Genomic DNA, 22,520 nt, shown 5'->3' with positions numbered 1-22,520 from the left:
TATTGGCAAGTAAGTTGGGCATAGAGAGCCTGACAGTCTTGGAAATTTGGGATAAATGGACAGCAGGAAAAGAAATGCAAAATCAGCATTTATGAATTCATGACAGTAGGAAAACCACTGTGAAAAGAAATGAGCCCAGGGAGGATGGTTTTCCACTCTCCAGTGTATGCACAGTGGTTACCCTAAATGAGAGGCTATCCTAAGGGGAAGGGGAAACCAAATGACAGGTTGCAAATCGAGAAGTACAAAAACATTTTTATTCTTTTCAGAGTAGGCTATCAGGTTGATGATCACCATAAAGAATGGCTGCTTTTCGACTCTATATGAAAGTAAAATTTGTTTTCAAACTGGCCTGTAAGAATGGAGATGCAGGGTAATCATCTCAAAAATATCACTCATATTTAAAATATATTGGACATTATATTTGAAAATGAATCCCTAAAGAGTTCTATTAACCCCCAAAATAAATATACCCTTGCAGATAAGGCATTTCAGCAAATACATGTGGCATGTAATAAAACAAGTTTTTCTTCATGCCTCTGATATAAGCATGTATATAAGAGAAAAAGAGGATACTGTTGTTTTTAAATATAGATAATCAACAATACATGAGGCATTTAGTATGTATTAATTCTAAAACATATTTATTACAACTTAAGGCCTTTGCATAAACCCTTTACCAAAAATACAGCGTGCAGTTTTATGTCCCTGGCCTCAAATTCTAAAGACTTTTCAAGCACTTACCACAGAGCTAAAACAGCTGGCCTCTCCTCAAAATTATACCAAATTATATTTTGTGGTTCTCCCAAACATGAATTTAATCCTCCCTTTATTAAACTGTGTTTTCTTGGTTGTCTGAAGGGAGAATCACTGCAAGCTACTGAATTGCTTACACATTTCATCAATTTCAAAATAACCCAGGCAGTAACACTGGTGACAATGAACTGTTTCAGACAGCTCCCATTTCTGTAGACGACCATTTATTCCCCAACTGTTTCAGGAATTCTAAATCTAAGCCTTTAAAATGATAATCAAAATGAACACTCAAAAAAAAAAAAAAACCAACACAAACTAAAGTTTTCATCATGGTTTAGAAAGGTTTGCCAAGTACTTCCACATATATCTTAGATGATAATAAAACAATGCTTTGGGGTATTATTTTCAGGTCTACTTTATACATGAGGTGACAGAAGTTGAAAGAGTATATTCAAGTAGCTAATAAATACATGAGGGAAAGGCATTAAACCACAATAAGATACTACCTCACACCTACCAGAATGACTAAAATGTTGATGAGGGTGTGGAGAAATTGGACTTCCCACACACGCCTATGAGAATGTAAATTGCCACATCTAGAGAACTGTTTGGCAGTATCGATTTAAGCTGAGTATATGCATGCCCTATTACCCAGAAATTTTAGTTCCAAGTATCAAAAATATGCTCCAAACGACATGTATGAGAATGTTCACAGCAACATTATTCATAATAGTCAAACATAAGAATCACACAAATGTCTATCAATAGAAGATGACAGAAAAGTTCTTGCAGAGTCATACAATAGAATACTATACAGCAATAATGATAAGTGGACCACTGCTACATAAAATATGAGTGAATCTGAGAAATAAAAGTCAAGTGAAGAATGGCAAATACAAAAGTGTATACAATGTACGATTCCATTTGTATTATGCTCAAAACCAGGCAAAACAAATCTTTGATATTAGAAGTTAGGAGAGTGTTACCTTTGGGAAGAAAGCAGGGTAGGGGGAGGATAGTGGGGAGGCTTAAGGGGCTATTGGGATGGTGACTGTTTTAGTCCATTCAGGCTGCTATAACAAACTACCATAGACTGAGTGGTTTAAACAACAAACATTTATTTCTCACAATTCTGGAGGCTGGCAAGTCCAAGATCAAGGCACCAGCAGATTCAGTGGCCACTTACTGGTATACAGGTGGCCAACTTCCAGCTATGTCCTCACACAGTGGAAGAGGTGGGAGAGCTCTCTGGGGTCTCTTTTATAAGGGCACTAATCCCATTCATGAGGGCTCTACCCTCATGATCTAATTCCCTCCCAAAGGCCTACCTCCTCATACCATCACATTGTGAGGTAGGATTTCAACATATAAATTATGAGAAAATACAAACATTCAGGCCATGATGCTGGCCAGGTCCTATTTCTTGATGTGGTCAGAGGTTCCACGGGTATGTTCACTTTGTCATAATTCATCGAACTATATACTTAAGATTTGTATACTGTCCTCTATGTAAGTTATACTTTTAATAAAAGTTTATTAAATTTTTAGATGGTACTGTCATGTGAAATTATTGCCCCTTTAAATTGGAAATGTGTGTGTCTCAATTCATGCAATAAAGTAACCCTCTGAGGTAATAAGTACTGTTATTATCTCCATTTTATAAAAGAGGAAACCAAGACTCAAAAAAGTTAAATGACATGCCCAAGGTCCCACAGCCAATACGTGTTAAAGACAGGACTGCAACTCAGGCTGCGTGGCACCAGAGCCCCACCAAGAATCCCTTCCTTCTTAAACGAGTATTTGGTGCTTATACAGCACATTTCTTGCTAGACATTTAAAGGGCTTTGAAAATTTGACTCTAAGTTGGATCTAAACCAAGAAGCACAGTCAAATCAAGTGAAGTGACTTCACTAATGCCAATCATATGCTAGTGCTTTTCAAAATCAGGCCTCCGGAGGGCAACAAATCTGCTTAACTTTGGACAATACAGTCGAGGTTACTGTTGAGATTCATATCAACAATCTTTTCCTTTAATTCATTTATGCAAGATGTTTTACATACTCCAGATGTTGTTGCACTCATTTTCTACACCTTTGGAATTCTAAATTTAAAATTAGAAACAAAAGCCAAAGCACCAATCAAAAACGTAAGGCTAACATTCTTCATAGTGTTTCTCTTTTAAATGTGTTCAAATTCTTTATAGGTTACCACAAAATCCTACTTCTACTTTTTATTTTATATCAATTTTACTCCCTGTGATTTTAGGAACACTAATTTAGTTTAGAATCCTGGAAGTTAAAATGATGAGGGTGAGATCATATCTATTCTACCACCAGCAGAACAAACTCTATTACCTTTCTCTCATCTCAAGCCCAGCTGGCAAATAAGAGAATTATAAAATATTTAATGATACACTTCATGGGAATCCAGTTTAGAAAGCTATCTAGTAAACACTCTTGTTTTAGACAGTTTGGCAGAGGAACTTCACTTCATATATATTACTAATAAGGAACAGATCAGTTATAAAGGTATGTGTGTTAGGTCCCAATGAAAATCAGCATTTGGGCTAATAGTCAAGTGAAAGAAACACAAGTCTCAGCTCCATGGCTGACATTAGGAGTGGAAACATATGCCAATCCATAATATTTTTCTTGAATGCTGATGCCTATTTCTTGACCAATAGAATTAGCTTGTACATATAACAAACAAGTAGTTGTTAGTATCAGTTGATTTAAGTTTAACAACAACAGGCCTTTTGTAATTTTGAGTTTCAGTGTATTCAACTGACTAATCCTTATATCTAACAAGAAAATCAATACCTTTGAAATAATCAGCTTTGGGCACTGGGGAATCTCTACTTCTGGGCAAATGGATGGGGTTCTACTTGAAATAATTACTGCCAGAACTATAACCAGTTTCCTTGCAAGATGAAATCAATTCATCTATACTATTTTTTAGCCTCTGTTCTCTCAAATCTGTGACACAGTGCCAGGACTGAAAATACCCATTACATTTCTATGCTTTTTAACGGGCTTTGAAATTTCAAGATTTGGAAAATGTACTGTGAGATGAGCCAAGCATGCATTTTCCTGATATAGCATGAGAAAAATAAAATAACTCCCACATACCTTTATCTATACAAGATGACAGTCAAATCTCAAAAAAGTTTAAATACTCTAAGCATTTGAAAATATTCTATAGGGTAAAGTCAACGTTTTTGAAGAGATTTTTTTTTTCAAAAACAAAAACAAAAAAAGCTCTCGAAGTGATTTTTCATTCCCTTCCTGTACTTTTATGAAATTAAAATTCAGGATCAGCCCCTAAGAAAAGATATTCCAAAGAAAATCCAGTGATTGTCCTGTTAGATTTAATCCTTTGATGGTTCTCTTTAATTCTCAGCACTGAGTTTCACTAAATGTACAGTATTTCATTACAGTTGCCTGTCCTCTGGGTACTTTGTAGTTCAAGCAGTTTAAAGAGCTGTGTATTATGTCCATGGTATTTACAGATTTCAATTGGTTTGAAAATCTCTGGGATAAAAATTATTCTTCCCTTAGAAAGGAGTAGGAAGGAGGGATAAATGAATTAATAAATGATTACAGAGCCTCTGATAATATTCCTACTTAACCAATGAAAACGAGGTGCTTCTGTAAACAGAAAAATCAACTGCAGACACTTCACGGCTGGGTGACTTTGGACTTCAGTGACTTTGCTATTCCTGAACAACCCTAGAGCAATGAAGATAAGTTGCTAATAATGTTTAACAATTTTATGTGTGTGTATATGAATCAGAAGGAAAAGACAGCAAAAACATAAGGTTACCAACTAAGTCATAATGAAAACAGACAAGCATACCACTAACCTAAGACAAAACTGCATGCACATGAGACCCAAAATGCCAGTCTATTTATGAGTGGGAAGCTTCCATATTAAGTTCAGACAACATTTCTTTAAAAAGAATCTGATATTGTTTTCATTCATGATTTTCTTAGTGATGGTTCAGATTTCCCATGTCTTCAGATATGTCAGGAACCAAGAGAGTGTGTCACGTATTAACAATATTAAGATAATGATTCTCAAATAAAGTTTACAATCATATGGTTGTGCTATATACACTACCCCAAAGAATTGTGAAGAGAATTAAATGACATATATCAGATATTCAAAAAATATTAGTCTTTTCAATATAATAATATCCACCTAAATCATGTTATCATAGACAACTGAATACCTACAATGGAAACAAACCATACTGGTATTTAAATTGATTAAATATTTACTGAATACCTTCTATGCACCTAGCATGAGTATGATAGCTACATTCTAGTTAAGAAGATGCCCATGAAACATTATATGCTACTTAGAGTGTATGTTACGAACTGTAACATCTGTAATTGTCAGAGATGAAAATTGAAAAGCATATAGAAGGAGGTGGGGTCATTATTTTCCAGTAATATATAATATTGTAAGCCTGTAACTTTCTTCTGTCTTAATCTTGTAATATCTTCAGCATCTTTATGAAAGGAATCTGAGACTCAGTCCTCTCTAAGTCACATAAGCGTAGAACTAATCGCTTCAGTGTGAAGAACCCAAAAAATATTTCATGCCAACCAATGTTTCATTATTTGCACTACACTTTTTAAAAAAATTTCCTTCTACCTCCCAGAACTTTGTATCACATACCCTGAAATAAAATCCTAGGGGCACTTATAAGCCTTTCACCCAGATGATTTAAACCATCATGCATTCCAATGGGATATAAGGCAGGATTTACACCTGGGGCTGCAAAGTACATGGGTTGGCTTATTAACCCTTAGCAGCAGGAACAAGGTAGATCTTGATGGTGAGAAATCATTACACCATGCAATCTCCCCTACAAAGAGAGAAGTTACCTTAGGATCAGCTGTGAGTAATTTGAATGCTTGATATACTTGAGATTCCTTTACACCACCACCAAGATCCAAGAAGTTGGCTGGCTTCCCACCATTCAGGAAAATGATGTCACAGGTAGCCATGGCGAGTCCAGCACCATTCACTGTGAAATGCAAATGGCACACAAGACAGGATAAATTTAACAACATGAAAGGGTGCATAAATTTTGTCCCTCCCCCATATTGCTAAAAGAGAACCCTGACTTTACTAGGCCAATTTCCACCCTGCTTGGAATTCTATTCAACCAGATAAATTCATAGACTTTAAGAATAATCAGGACTGTCGGGCTTCCCTGGTGGCGCAGTGGTTAAGAGTCCGCCTGCCGATGCAGGTGACACGGGTTCGTGCCCTGGTCCGGGAAGATCCCACATGCCGCGGAGCGGCTGGGCCCATGAGCCATGGCCGCTGAGCCTGTGCGTCCGGAGCCTGTGCTCTGCAACGGGAGAGGCCACAACAGTGAGAGGCCCACATACCGCAAAAAAAAAAAAAAAAGAAGAATCAGGAAATGTGCATACAAAGAATAAACAAAAAGGACCTGGGAATGGGAAGAAGGATTTATTGAGAAGTTAAATCAATCTGGGAAACACAAAGAAGGGAAGAGCTTAAGTAAGTAATAAATTTGGACTATAAGTAGAGGAAGGAGTTTTAGGTTCTGGAAAGTACAGAGTTTAAAAGTACGGAGCTTAAGAGAACCGGGAAAGAGAGGAAAAAGGATGTGAAAAGCTGCTAGAGCTTATGAATTACATTCTTTTTAAGATTCTTTAAGAGATTTGAGTAAAGAATGTGATTCTTTCAATTTTTTGCTTATTGAGAATATGCTCCTTTAAATGTGGCATCCCTCTGGGGTTGAACCACAGGGATCCCAACTTCAATAGGACTCCACACTTTTTTACACTTAGCGCAACCATGCATGTTTAAGCATTCTCTGAGAAACTTAGAAAGCAAATGAACAAATTACAGCATCAAAACAATATTCCTAACCCCTGTTCCTGTTTCAAATTAATAAAAGAAATGTTCACTAGCAACCTGATCATTAAAACTAGAACCAAAATGTTGCCAACATCCTAGTAGCTTTTTTTAAGAAACCAAAGAAAGAGTTTTAACATAAAAATTCTTATTTTCCAGGAACTCCGGTCGGAAGAGCCGGGTGCGGGGCCTCAGCACGTAGCCCCACTGTGTGCAAGTGAAACCCGACTAAGCACAAAGGAAAAAAAAAAAGATGAAAACATTTAAAAATATTATCCAAGGGGAGAGCCGGAGGAAGATGGCGGAAGAGTAAGACGTGGAGATCACCTTCCTCCCCACAGATACATCAGAAATTCATCTACACGTGGAACAACTCCAACAGAACACCTACTGAACGCTGACAGAAGACCTCAGACCCCCCAAAAGGCAAGAAACTCCCCACATACCTGGGTAGGTCAAAAGAAAAAAAGAATAAACAGAGACAATAGGATATGGACGGGACCTGCACCAGTGGGAGGGAGCCGTGAAGGAGGGAAGGTTTCTACACACTACAAGCCCCTTCGCGGGCGGAGACTGCAGGTGGCGGAGGGGGAAAGCTTCGGAGTAGCGGAGGAGAGCACAGCAACAGGGGTGTGGAGGGCAAAGCAGAGAGATTTTGGCACAGAGGATCGGTGCCCTCAGGCACACACCAGCCCGAGAGACTTGTCTGCTCGGCCGCCAGAGCGGGCGGGGCTGGGAGCTGAGGCTCGGGTATCGGCTTTCAGTCGGAGCGCAGGGAGAGGTCTGGGGCTGGCGGCAGGAAGAGACCCTGAAGGGGTTAGTGCTAGCCCGGAGGGAGTCCGGGGAAAGGGTCTGGAGCTACCGGAGAGGCAAGAGACTTTTTTCCCTTTTGTTGCCTGGTGCGCGAGGAGAGGGCATTCCCCTCCCTCCCCTCTGCCTGAGTGAGCCAGAGCCCCCGAATCAGCGGCTCCTTTAAACCCGTCCTGTCTGAGCGAAGAACGGACGCCCTCCGGCGACCTACGCGCAGAGGCGGGGCCAGGTCCAAGGCTGAGACCCGGGAGTTGTGAGAGCAGAGACAGGGAAATCTCTCTGTGCAGCCTCGGAGGCAGTGGATTAAAGCTCCACGGTCCATTTGATGTGCCCTGCGTCTGTGGAGTGCATGAATGGACAGCGAATCATCCCAAATTGAGGAAGTGGACCTTGAAGACAAGATTTAAGACTTCCCCCCCCCCCTTTTTTTCCTCTTTTTACAACGAATTATCTCAAATTAAGGAGGTGGACTTAGCAAGATTTCAGACTTTTCGCCCTTTTCCTTTTTTTACAACGAATTATCCCAAATCGAGGAGGTGGACTTGGAGAGCAAGATTTTTGATTTTTCCCCCTGCTCTCTTTTTGTGAATGTGTATGTGTAATCTTCTGTGTAAGATTCTCTCTGTATAGCTTTGCTTCCACCATATGTCCCAGGGTTCTTTCGGTCCGTGTTTTTTTTCAATAATTACTTTTTAATTTTAATAACGCTACTATATTTCATACTTTATTCTATTTTACTTTACCTGCTCTTTCTTTTTTTCCTCCCTTCCCTTCCTCCCTCCCTCCCTCTGCTCCTCCTTTCCTTCTTTCTTTTTCTTTCCTCCATCCCTCCCTCCCTCCCACCCTTCTTCTTTCCACTTTCTTTTTCTTTCCTTCCTCCCTCCCTCCCTCCCTCCTGTCTTTCTTTCTTTCTTTCCTTCCTCCCTCCCTCCCTCTCTTCTTCCATTCACTCTTCCTTTTGCTTTCATTCCTCCCTCCCTCCCTCCTTTCTTTCCTTTCTTTCCATCCTTCCTCCCTCCCTCCTTTCTTTCTTTCTTCCTTCCTTCCTTCCTTACTTCCCTTCTTCCTTTCTTTCAATCTCTCTTTCTTTCTTCTACTAATTATTTCTCTCTACTTTTTCTCACTGTTATTCTGAGCCGGGTGGATGAAAGGCTCTTGGTGCTGCAGCCAGGAGTTAGTGCTGTGCCTCTGAAGTGGGAGAGCCAACTTCAGGACACGGGTCCACAAGAGACCTCCCAGCTCCACATAATATCAAGCAGCGAAAATCTCCCAGGGATCTCCATGTCAACACCAGCACCCAGCTTCAGTCAACGACCAGCAAGCTACAGTGCTGGTCACCCTATGCCAAGCAACTAGCAAGGCAGGAACACAACCCCACCCATTAGCAGAGAGGATACCTAAAAACATAATAAGGCCACAGGCACCCCAAAACACACCACCAGACGTGGACCTGTCCACCAGAAAGACAAGATCGAGCTTCAACCACCAGAACACAGGCATTAGTCCCCCCCACCAGGAAGCCTACACAACCTACTGAAACAACCTTAGCCACGGGGGACAGACACCAAAAACAACGGGAACTACAAATCTGCAGCCTGCAAAAAGGAGACCCCAAACACAGTAACATAAGCAAAATGAGAAAGCAGAAAAACACACAGCAGGTGAAGGAGCAAGATAAAAACCTACCAGACCTAACAAATGAAGAGGTAATAGGCAGTCTACCTGAAAAAGAATTCAGAATAATGATAGTAAAGCTGATCCAAGATTCTATTTCCCAGATCCAACATCTTGGAAATAGAATAGACAATATGCAAGAAACAGTTAACAAGGACCTAGAAGAACTAAAGATGAATCAAGCATCGATTAAAAACACAATAAATGAAATGAAAAATACTCTAGATGGGATCAATAGCAGAATAACTGAGGCAGAAGAACGGATAAGTGAGGTGGAAGATAAAATAGTGGAAATAACTGATGCAGAGAAAAATAAAGAAAAAAGAATGAAAAGAACAGAGGACAGTCTCAGAGACCTCTGGGACAACATTAAACGCACCAACATTCGAATTATAGGGGTTCCAGAAGAAGAAGAGAAAAAGAAAGGGACTGAGAAAATATTTGAAGAGATTATAGTTGAAAACTTCCCTAATATGGGAAAGGAAATAGTTAATCAAGTCCAGGAGGCACAGAGAGTCCCATACAGAATAAATCCAAGAAGAACTACGCCAAGACACATATTAATCAAACTGTCAAAAATTAAACACAAAGAAATCATATTAAAAGCAGCAAGGGAAAAACAACAAATAACACACAAGGGAATCCCCATCAGGTTAACAGCTGATCTCTCAGCAGAAACTCTACAAGCCAGAAGGGAGTGGCAGGACATAATTAAAGTGATGAAGGAGAGAAACCTGCAACCAAGATTACTCTACCCAGCAAGGATCTCATTCAGATTTGATGGAGAAATTAAAACCTTTACAGACAAGCAAAAGCTGAGAGAGTTCAGCACCACCAAACCAGCTTTACAACAAATGCTAAAGGAACTTCTCTAGGCAAGAAACACAACAGAAGGACTATACCTACAATAACGAACCCAAAGCCATTAAGGAAATGGGAATAGGAACATACATATCAATAATTACCTTAAATGTAAATGGACTAAATGCTCCCACCAAAAGACGCAGAGTGGCTGAATGGATACAAAAACAAGACCCATATATATGCTGTCTACAAGAGACCCACTTCAGACCTAGAGACACATACAGATTGAAAGTAAGGGGATGGAAAAAGATATTCCATGCAAACGGAAATCAAAAGAAAGCTGGAGTAGCAATTCTTATATCAGACAAAATAGACTTTAAAATAAAGACTATTAGAAGAGACAAAGAAGGACACTACATAACGATAAAGGGATCGATCCAAGAAGAAGATATAACAATTGTAAATATTTATGCACCCAACATAGGAGCACCTCAATACATAAGGCAAATACTAACAGCCATAAAAGGGGAAATCGACAGTAACACAATCATAGTAGGGGACTTTAACACCCCACTTTCACCAATGGACAGATCATCCAAAATGAAAATAAATAAGGAAACACAAGCTTTAAATGATACATTAAACAAGATGGACTTAATTGATATTTATAGGACATTCCACCCAAAAACAACAGAATACACATTTTTCTCAAGTGCTCATGGAACATTCTCCAGGATAGATCATATGTTGGGTCACAAATCAAGCCTTGGTAAATTTAAGAAAATTGAAATTGTATCAAGTATCTTTTCCGACCACAATGCTATGAGGCTAGACATCAATTACAGGAAAAGATCTGTAAAAAATACAAACACATGGAGGCTAAACAATACACTACTCAATAACAAAGTGATCACTGAAGAAATCAAAGAGGAAATTAAAAAATACCTAGAAACAAATGACAATGGAGACACCACGACCCAAAACCTATGGGACGCAGCAAAAGCAGTTCTAAGGGGGAAGTTTATAGCAATACAATCCCACCTTAAGAAACAGGAAACATTTCGAGTAAACAACCTGACCCTGCACCTAAAGCAATTAGAGAAAGAAGAACAAAAAACCCCCAAAGTTAGCAGAAGGAAAGAAATCATAAAGATCAGGTCAGAAATAAATGAAAAAGAAATGAAGGAAACGATAGCAAAGATCACCCAAACTAAAAGCTGGTTCTTTGAGAAGATAAACAAAATTGACAAACCATTAGCCAGACTCATCAAGAAAAGAAGGGAGAAGACTCAAATCAGTAGAATTAGAAATGAAAAAGGAGAAGTAACAACTGACACTGCAGAAATACAAAAGATCATGAGAGATTACTATAAGCAACTCTATGCCAATAAAATGGACAACCTGGAAGAAATGGACAAATTCTTAGAAATGCACAACCTACCAAGACTGACTCAGGAAGAAATAGAAAATATGAATAGACCAATCACAAGCACTGAAATTGAAACTGTGATTAAAAATCTTCCATCAAACAAAAGCCCAGGACCAGATGGCTTCACAGGCGAATTCTATCAAACATTTAGAGAAGAGCTAACACCCATCCTTCTCAAACTCTTCCAAACAATATCAGAGGAAGGAACACTCCCAAACTCATTCTACGAGGCCACCATCACCTTGATACCAAAACCAGGCAAGGATGTCACAAAGAAAGAAAACTACAGGCCAATATCACTGATGAACATAGATGCAAAAATCCTCAACAAAATACTAGCAAACAGAATCCAACAGCACATTAAAAGGATCATACACCATGATCAAGTGGGGTTTATTCCAGGAATGCAAGGATTCTTCAATATACGCAAATCAATCAATGTGATACACCATATTAACAAGTTGAAGGAGAAAAACCATATGATCATCTCAATAGATGCAGAGAAAGCTTTCGACAAAATGCAACACCCATTTATGATAAAAACCCTGCAGAAAGTAGGCATAGAGGGAACTTTCCTCAACATAATAAAGGCCATATATGACAAACCCACAGCCAACATTGTCCTCAATGGTGAAAAACTGAAACCATTTCCACTAAGATCAGGAACAAGACAAGGCTGCCCACTCTCACCACTCTTATTCAACCTAGTTTTGGAAGTTTTAGCCACAGCAATCAGAGAAGAAAAGGAAATAAAAGGAATCCAAATTGGAAAAGAAGAAGTAAAGCTGTCACTGTTTGCAGATGACATGATACTATACATAGAGAATCCTAAAGATGCTACCGAAAAACTACTAGAGCTAATCAATGAATTTGGTAAAGTAGCAGGATACAAAATTAATGCACAGAAATCTCTGGCATTCCTGTACACTAATGATGAAAAATCTGAAAATGAAATCAAGAAAACACTCCCATTTACCATTGCAACAAAAAGAATAAAATATCTAGGAATAAACCTACCTAAGGAGACAAAAGACCTGTATGCAGAAAATTATAAGACACTGATGAAAGAAATTAAAGATGATATAAATAGATGGAGAGATATACCATGCTCCTGGATTGGAAGAATCAATATTGTGAAAATGACTCTACTACCCAAAGCAATCTACAGATTCAATGCAATCCCTATCAAACTACCACTGGCATTTTTCACAGAAGTAGAACAAAAAATTTCAAAATTTGTTTGGAAAAACAAAAGACCCCGAATAGCCAAAGCAATCTTGAGAACGAAAAACGGAGCTGGAGGAATCAGGCTGCCTGACTTCAGACTATACTACAAAGCTACAGTAATTAAGACAGTGTGGTACTGGCATAAAAACAGAAAGATAGATCAGTGGATCAGGATAGAAAGCCCAGAGATAAACCCACGCACATATGGCCAACTTATCTTTGATAAAGGAGGCAGGAATGTACAGTGGAGAAAGGACAGCCTCTTCAATAAGTGGTGCTGGGAAAACTGGACAGGGACATGTAAAAGTATGAGATTAGATCATTCCCTAACACCATACACAAAAATAAGCTCAAAATGGATTAGAGACCTAAATGTAAGGCCAGAAACTATCAAACTCTTAGAGGAAAACATAGGTAGAACACTCTATGACATAAATCACAGCAAGATCCTTTTGGACCCACCTCCTAGAGAAATGGAAATAAAAACAAAGATAAACAAATGGGACCTAATGAAACTTCAAAGCTTTTGCACAGCAAAGGAAACCATAAACAAGACCAAAAGACAACCCTCAGAATGGGAGAAAATATTTGCAAATGAAGCAACTGACAAAGGATTAATCTCCAAAATTTATAAACAGCTCATGCAGCTCAATAGCAAAAAAACAAACAACCCAATCCAAAAATGGGCAGAAGACTTAAATAGGCATTTCTCCAAAGAAGATATACAGACTGCCAACAAACACATGAAAGAATGCTCAACATCATTAATCATTAGAGAAATGCAAATCAAAACTACAATGAGATATCATCTCACACCAGTCAGAATGGCCATCATCAAGAAATCTGGAAACAATAAATGCTGGAGAGGGTGTGGAGAAAAGGGAACACTCTTGCACTGCTGGTGGGAATGTGAATTGGTACAGCCACTATGGAGAACAGTATGGAGGTTCCTTAAAAAACTAAAAATAGAACTACCATATGACCCAGCAATCCCACTACTAGGCATATACCCTGAGAAAACCATAATTCAAAAAGAGACATGTACCAAAATGTTCATTGCAGCTCTATTCACAATAGCCCGGAGCTGGAAACAACCTAGGTGTCCATCATCGGATGAATGGATAAAGAAGATGTGGCACATATATACAATGGAATATTACTCAGCCATAAAAAGAAACGAAACTGAGCTATTTGTAATGAGGTGGATAGACCTAGAGTCTGTCATACAGAGTGAAGTAAGTCAGAAAGAGAAAGACAAATACCGTATGCTAACACATATATATGGAATTTAAAGAAAAAAAAAATGTCATGAAGAACCTAGGGGTAAAACGGGAATAAAGACACAGACCTACTTGAGAATGGACTTGAGGATATGGGGAAGGGGAAGGGTAAGCTGTGACAAAGGGAAAGAGAGGCATGGACATATATACACTACCAAACGTAGGGTAGATAGATAGTGGGAAGCAGCCGCAGAGCACAGGGAGATCAGCTCGGTGCTTTGTGACCGCCTGGAGGGGTGGGATGGGGAGGGTGGGAAGGAGGGAGATGCATGAGGGAGGGGATGTGGGAACAGATGTATATGTATGACTGATTCACTTTGTTATAAAGCAGAAACTAATAAAAAAAAAAAATTCTTATTTTCCAGAGCGAAGTTTTACTGATCAACTGCACTTCCTTTGCTTCTTAAGTTTAATTATAGGAAATTGCTTTCCTTAAAAAGTGCCAAAAAAGTGCTGAACACAGCAGAAACTCTCCAGGTTAAAGTACCTTTCACTTTTTCTGACCCCTGAATTCCTCAGGTAAGCCTATGAACTGTGACTAATTTAATTAAGTCTGGGACAACTAAAATAAAAATCATTTATATATGATCTTAAAACAATGTGAAATGTGTTAATCGTAGCTTATGAGACTGCTACCTTGGCCAAATCATGCACACTCCTATAGAGGCTACAAAGAATATGTATTTAATTTGCTCTAAACACACCATTATATCTTTCCCCTTTCTAAACGCCTACAAATATTGAGAGCATATTAACTTATCAAGATCAGAATGATGTGAGTGATCTGGTACATTAGAGTTTTTGCTCCAAAACAAAGCAAGAGCCTTTGGTATCACTTGTAATTGGGTGTCATTTTCCATTGTATTGAACAGCAAACTACTGGATGAGGTCTGTTCAGTTCTAAATATAATGATACTGCTGGTTTAATGAGCTATAAATCTTTTTTATTTTAATTCCATTGAGATTAAGACCTTGGTTTCAAGTGCAATGAATTGCTTCCACCAGAAAAGGAGAAGTGTATAAATCTCAGTACCATATACTATGGACAATGCAGAAATTGTATTGCCTCTATAGACCCACCCTTATCTCTGCTAATAAGCCAATTTTACAAATTTAGATTACTACGATAAAATCAACTGTCTTATTAATAAACTGACATAATGGAGTAAACATTTTATCATTTGGTTTTCACAGCACCTGAAACTTTAGTATAATGATTAAAGTATTCATTCTCTTCTACTTCCTCTAAGAAAGCAATTTATCTTAAACCCAAATTTCAGAATAATTCCTAGCGTATTAACACTGACTAGAGTAGCAGAAGTTCTGACCTTTACTAATCAAAGTTTAACTGAAATACTTTAATGTTGTAGTCCTCAACTGGGGTGATTGTGCTTACCAAAAGGTAACGTCTGGAGACATTTCTGGTTGTCACAACTGGTGACAATGCAGCACAGGCAAGCGCCCCACAGTCAAGAATTATCCAACCCAAAATGTTCATAGTGCCAGAAGTGAGAAACCCTGCTTTAAACTGGTGACCACCAGCCAAAATGAACTTTGGGAAGAAATTTTGGGTTGTTTCTTAAGAGTTTTTGGCTACAAAAATCTCATATGTTTACCTGCTTTTGGGAAATAACATTTCAGAAACCAAGGGGCCCTAAATTCTGCAAAAATCCACAAATCATTCTTTTGATATAACTGCTTTCTTACCAAAGCAGGCAATGTTCCCGTCCAGTCCTATGTATTTTAGATCATATTTGGCAGCTTCATTTTCAATGGGTTCATTCTCTGATTTGTCGTCCATAGCAAATATGTCCTTTTGTCGGAATTCTGCATTGTCATCAAAGTTTATCTTGGCATCAAAACAGACAACTAATAAAGAAAAAAGAAAGATACCTAAATATCTCCTAAGGATCTATAAATTAAGTTCTTCAGGCTGACAAGTGCAGGTGAAAGAAAGTCAAAAATTGTCATTTTTTCTCATGCTTCAGGCAGGAGAAGCTGTTATGGCTTTCTTGACCTTTAAACTTTAAGGCTACAAAGACAAATATGACATGGTCCCTGTTTTCAAGGGACTTACATCCTAATAAAAAGCATAATGATTTATATGTTGGTTTCTATAAAATAACAATGTAAGTTACCATTACTCATTAAAAGCTACAGACTGGCATAGCTACATACAGATTTGATTTGCAATTTTTATTACAGTTCTTATTTTTAGTATTTAACCTTTCACTTCAATGCAAGGAGATACTAGACAATAACGCTTAACGCTGTCCCCCTATGTCCTTCTTTTGATGTTGCAAAGTGAAGTTTTTATTTAATCAGTATCCTCACTAATATGTCTAGAAGATATAGTGGAAAGAACACCAGGCCAGAATCAATAGATTTTTAAAATTATTTGATCCTTAACTAAATCTGTAACTTTGATAAAAATAACCTACTTTCTTTCTGGACCTCAGTTTTCTTATTTGAAAAATGGAAACAACAATCCCTAGACTGCTGATACACTTACTCTGGGGTCTGCTAAAACTAGACCATCATCTTGATGTAAGCAGGACCATCTTATAACTCTTGTGATTCAAGATACAAAACATTAAGAGACCAAGACTAGTCAGTTACAATGGAATGCTGCCAGGCATTAATTAGCACCACTGTCTCCACGCACTGGTGCTGGCAGAAATCTCTAACTCTTTTTACTGGCTAGGAGCCCTGGACACAGTAAAACTCACTCAGCGACAGGGAGGGACCACAGAGTTTTCCTTGATTTACAGTTCTTCCACATGTACAATCAGGTAGCGACTGCAGTGGGGACGGGTGGTGTGTTTGGTGTCTTGGATCTGATCTCTTTTATTACATCCCTTAGAGTAGAAAGTAATTATCTATGATGACATTCCATCATAACCTTCCTTTATCCTGCTTGGGATATCGACAGGCAGGGATCTCTGACCATGAATTTAGATATTACCCGTTCTCCTCCAGCATTGCTGATAGGCACCTAACTCTTGACAGGGAAAGAACCACCTTCATATATTTCACTCTAAAGTAATGACCATGGTCTGTTAGTCCCACTTGCTTCCTATGAAAAGAAAATATCGTTATATTGTAGCATCCTGGAGTTAAAGACCCCAGGTAGAGGTTTTTTCCAAGGGTCTCTCTACCACAATAATTGAGCACTTTGGTACAAATCTGTGCAGAATTGTCATATTAACATCTAAGAATTCTCAGCATAAGTAAAAGTCCAAACCACAAATTACTTAAAGTAGCACTGACTGACAAGGGAGAATCTTAAATGGAATTTAATGTCTGCCTGAGTCCTTTGTGTTGCCACAAAATGTCCAACCCCTTTACCCACACACTGTGAATATACAGAGCAAATATGAGTAATTACTTTCCAGAATACTGAAATCTTAAAGATGGAATCCTACATTACCAAAGGAATTGGCCAATGTTCTCTGCTTGCTACAGTAGCACTTTCTCAGCAATTAATGACTGGTATAAAAATCGACAGGAAAGCAACATCATTGTTGGCTTTCCATTCGGTTTACAAATATATATGAATTAATTTATTAGTAATTTTAGCTCCTCCATTACTCATTGGCAAGATTACTTGAAACCAACATGTTCAGAATGAATGGGCAAATGCTATCAAATTGACTTCTTAAGTGAAGAGTTTCAAATAAAAAAATTCTTGGTCAAGATTAATAAACCAGTAAATCAAAATAGGTCCAGGCTGATCTTTGCCCCTTACAGAGACTACAGTTACAAGCTACTTGAGAGAGAGCGTAATTAATGGATATGTACGCAAAGCGCAGAAGGCAGTCCCAGCTAAATGCCTGCAAAGTCAGATTTTCAAAAGACTCTTTTTCTCGTGATATGATTTGTATGCCAAGTACAGAAATGAGTTCACTATTTGGGGACCACCTTGAGAGAACTTTAGAGTTAACCTAGGACCTAAAGATAGTGACTGTGGGATGACAGGGTTATCTATAGGTAGGAAAAAAGGTGTATCTACTATGGTCCCTTGCCAACTGTTCTCCCTCTGTAGAGGAAATTAAACAACATAATTAGGTCAATGTATGTATGTCCAAGTGCTTTTAGAAATTAAAAACACTACATAAATAGGAAGTAAGTAAGGCAACTTTAAGGAGTAATGAAAAATATTCAAAACTAAATTGCCACCATTAATGCCTAAATCTTTTTTGGGGAGGGTGGCGCTGGAGGGGGGATAAAGCATTTTAAGGAGGTACATGGATTCTGTTAGACACGTATTTGTTAAACCTGATCAATATTTTTAAAATGGTCCCAAACATACTAAGTGCTTTCCTGCCTTACAATCTCAGTTCATAATGTTACATCATCTGAAAGTTTTCCCTTGAACTTGACCATTTAATGCAGACCCTAGCATCAAAAACACCTGGGTATGAATTATAACTCTCACACTTCCTAACCAGGGGTCCATCGTCTCTCTTAAGCCCAGTGGCCTTGTCGGTCAAATGGGGACCAGAGTATTTTCTACTGCACTGTATTGAAGGAAGGGGAGGATGCATGCAAAGCACTGAGCCTCACTGACAGCTGCCACTCACTGGTTATTTTTATTATTACCAATGCCATCCTCTACATGCACAGTGCTTTCTTAGGGCTTCAGAAATACGATAGGTCCTTATGGCCCAGGCTACAGGATTCTCTTCCCTTCCTATTACTAAAAATGACCTGTACTTTGTCCCATTCCCTTATAATCCTAGAATTCTGTTTAGAGTACATCTAAACTAATGCCTACTGGAGTTTACACATGTACAGGTTACCTATGGTTTTCAATAAAAATATGATCTTCTGAATACATCAGAATTTTCCCACAGGAAGGATTTTAATGGTTGGCATTTCAGGCTTTGGAACTGACAGAGAAGGAGATTTTGCCTAAAGGATGATGATGAAAGAGATGACTTTGGTGATCCTTGAATCACACCACACCATTGCATAAGGCCAGGGAGGCTATAGATGTGTCTAAAACAGCCCCAAGTGAGACTCTAAGTCAGGCAGTGGCAGAGTACAGCCCTTAGGCCAGCTCACTGCCTGCTTTTGTAAATGCGGTTTTACTGGAATTCAGTCACAACCATTCATTTACACACCTCTATGGTTGCTGTCCCAAAACAACAGCAGAGATGAGTGGCTGCAATAGAGACTTAAATGGCCCCCAAACCCCAAAATATTTACTATCTGGCCCTTTACAGAAAATGGTTGCCAATCCCAGCTAAGCCACAGTTCTCATCACATTTGTATCCTACTTTAACAACTGAAAAACTAGTCACAGGTATCATATTTATATGAGTGAAGGAGAAACTTAGGAAAGTTCATCATACTAGTGTGAAAACAAAAAGTATAACAAACAAAATAAACCAAAACTTTCAGCTTGCACAGAAGGAGTAGATCAATCCCTGAATACTGATTGACTCTTATATGCTAATTTCCCCCTGCAAGACCCTTCCAAGTACACTTTCATAACTGGTGGGTTAAAAATGGATTGTCTAATTCAAAAAGAGTCACATACCACAATGTTCACTGCAGCACTATTTACAATAGCCAGGACATGGAAGCAACCTAAGTGTCCACCGACAGATGAATGGGTAAATAAGATGTGGCACATATATACAATGGAATATTATTTGGCCATAAAAAGAAACGACATTGAGTTATTTGTAGTGAGGTGGATGGACCTAGAGTTTGTCATACAGAGTGAAGTCAGTCAGAAAGAGAAAAACAAACACTGTATGCTAATACATATATATGGAATTTAAAAAAATGGTTTTGATGATCCTAGGGGCAGGACAGGAATACAGACACAGACATAGAGAATGGACTTGAGGACACAGGAAGGGGGAAGGGTAAGCTGGAACAAAGTGAGAAAGCAGCACTGACATATATACACTACCACATGTGAAATGGATGGCTAGTGGGAAGCAGCTGCATAGCACCGGGTGATCACCTCGGTGCTTTGTGACCACCTAGAGGGGTGAGATAGGGAGGGTGGGAGGGAGACGCAAGAGGGAGGGAATATGGGGATATATGTATACGTATAGCTGATTCACTCTGTTATAAAGCAGGAACTAACACACCATTGTAAAGCAATTATACTCCAATAAAGATGTTTAAAAAAAAATGGATTGGCTATGTCAACAATAGCACAATAAACTTCCTTGCTCAGACCTTGGCTTTTTCATTTAGTAAGACAATAAACTATGGAAAATGTATTTTTGGAGGTGCTGAGCTTGGTTCAGATATTAAACTTTTCAATGTCACATTAATGAAACCTCAATTCTATAGAAAATTCAACTCAAACAAAGGCCATTCTGTGTACAAAGTGGGTGAAAAAACCACACCTATTAATATTTATAAAACAATTTTCACCATCAAAAGCATATTGTTATATGCTTGATAGATTATACAAATGAATTTTCCTTCTGAACAAATATCAAAGAAAGCTGCAGTACTTATATTCATAGGGTGTTTTTGTTGTTTTGTTTAATGGTGTGAGATCCTGTGAGCTGCTAATTCAGCAACCTCGATGAAGAACTGAGAACGTGACTGGCAGTTAGCGGCCTCTGACCCTAGAGTTTTAACAGAAGAATGTGCCATAGAATTAAACAAAAGAAAAATGCATTTCAGAGGGGAGACTCACACATAAAACAAAAAAACAGCAGGAAATAAGACTTGTCATAATTATTTTGGAAAATAATCTGTCTTCAAGCAATGTACTGAATTCGATTTGTGATAAATAACCATAACGTGATACTGAAATGCGCTTTGCCAAGATGGCTTTAAAACGCTGATACTTCCAAATTAGTCCATTTTCCGTTAAATGTTAATATTCAAAGAGTTGTATATTCTTGAGAACTTTTCTTTAGTTGCTGTGAAAAGAGAAAAATAGACACTAGGCAGGAGGGAGCTTCGGAGGAAGGTAGAGAACTGAGAATGTTCTTGAAAATAGTCTTGTGTATAAAGAGAGAAACACAGAGAAACACCCACCAACAACATGGGCACTTGCTAACACAGAGCAACAGGGTGGTTATTTAGGGAAATTAATCTGAAGAAAGAAAGGAATTTGATGTGCCACTTTAACTTTGGATCACCCAGCCTTAATTCTCTTGGAATCTTGGCCAGATAGTTTTAAATTGGGTTTAACTCCTTTAGCTCAGTGAATGGATTTGGGCTCCAACTGATGAAGATGCCTTAGAGCAGGAATTCTTAACCTCAGGACTACTGAAACATTGAGCGAGATCATTTTCTTATGACAGGGACAGCACTGTGCATTGTATAATGTTTACTGGCATCCCTGGCATCTACCCACTAGAAGCAAGTAGCATCCTGCACCCCAAGTTGTGACAAGCAAAAAAGGATGTTAACTAGATTCACTGTGGTGATCATTTCACTAGATAGACATAGATATAAATCAAATCACTGCACTGTATACTTGAAACCAGTATAATGCTGTATGTCAATTATATTTTAGTAAAAAATTGTGTCGAGACATTGCCAAACAGCCCCTGGGGAACAAAATGCCCACCCTCCCCAATGAGAAACATTGTTTTAAAGATACCAAAGAAACGAGCCTGTGTGCAGGCAGATCTGGCTGACAGTGGGATGAAAAGAAATAAGATATAAAATCTCACAGTGGCTTACAAAATAAGTAAATGAAGATAGGTAAATAATTAAAAATTTTAAAAAGCCTTGATTTTTACTTGGCTACAGGTTTAATGAATTAAATCTGGCATTGCAATTGGCCAAGCAAGGAAAATAGTTCATTTCTTTCTATTTGTTTGCTTTCATTTAAATAAAAGTTGTCATTCTCATAGACATGTTTTAACTCAATGTCTCTTTTTCCTTTGCGAAACTGCCTTTTTCTCACCATGTGATTCCAGCTCAGTGAATGGTCTAGGTGTACACATGTGACCCAAGCAGGGCCAATCAGCATCATCTGAAAGGACTGTTACTGTTGCTGGAGGAGAATGATGGAAACTGAGAGCCATCTTGGCTGACAGCTCCAGAGGCGCTGGCTGACAGAGACGCTGAGCTGGAGACAAGCAGCGCTGGGCAACCAGAGAATCCCTGATTACCTTCATACCGTAAGCCAGTCTACTCCTTAAACTTCTCTGTAACACAAGTAAAATAAGTACCCACCTCCCCAGGGGGCTTTTTAACAAAAACTAGGCTGATGTAGGTTTGTGTCACTAACAACCATTATAATCCTAACTAGTAGTCACTAAACTACATTACAGTCAGTACTGCCAACTTATATTGTTTGAATCAGACTATAAATCACATTGGAAAAAATCATTCTTGGGGTGTACCAAAAATTCCCCACTGGTGACCTAGCAGCATAGATGTTATCAAGGCCAATGCTATTCTTTCTACCGTGTGTTATCTATTATGCATATATATGACCATTCATCTGGAATTTTAAAAAATGTTCCTCATCAAGCAATAGAAGACTGAAGAAATTCTTTTACAAAGAAATTGTGCAATGAATAAGTTTAAAACTTTTTAAAGTAAAAAGATTGGTGTAATGCCAAGCTTCTTAAACTTCTAAATTAAAAGAGTAATTGTTAAGTCAAGGTTTTAATGGGAAAGGTTATATGTTTTGCTATTAC

The 22,520-nt window shown here is 38.4% G+C and overlaps 1 protein-coding gene across 1 annotated transcript in view; it reads right to left on the bottom strand.

The window, feature by feature from the left end:
* The window catches only part of SUCLG2 (succinate-CoA ligase GDP-forming subunit beta), a gene marked incomplete at its 3' end in the record, with an annotated part of 269,048 nt that overhangs the window by 102,099 nt on the left and 144,429 nt on the right, over positions 1-22,520 (bottom strand). Inside the window, exons 8-9 of the mRNA XM_079713536.1 lie at positions 15,586-15,747; positions 5,649-5,791 (exon numbers count right to left, since the gene is read on the bottom strand). Coding sequence (XP_079569662.1) covers positions 5,649-5,791; positions 15,586-15,747 — 305 coding nt within the window. The remainder of the gene's footprint in view (positions 1-5,648; positions 5,792-15,585; positions 15,748-22,520) is intronic.

The sequence above is a fragment of the Hyperoodon ampullatus genome, assembly GCF_949752795.1.
Source record: "Hyperoodon ampullatus genome assembly, chromosome: 10".
NCBI lineage: Eukaryota > Metazoa > Chordata > Mammalia > Artiodactyla > Ziphiidae > Hyperoodon > Hyperoodon ampullatus.
Note: the sequence above shows the minus strand (reverse complement) of the source record. Positions and strands in the feature narration are given on the sequence as shown.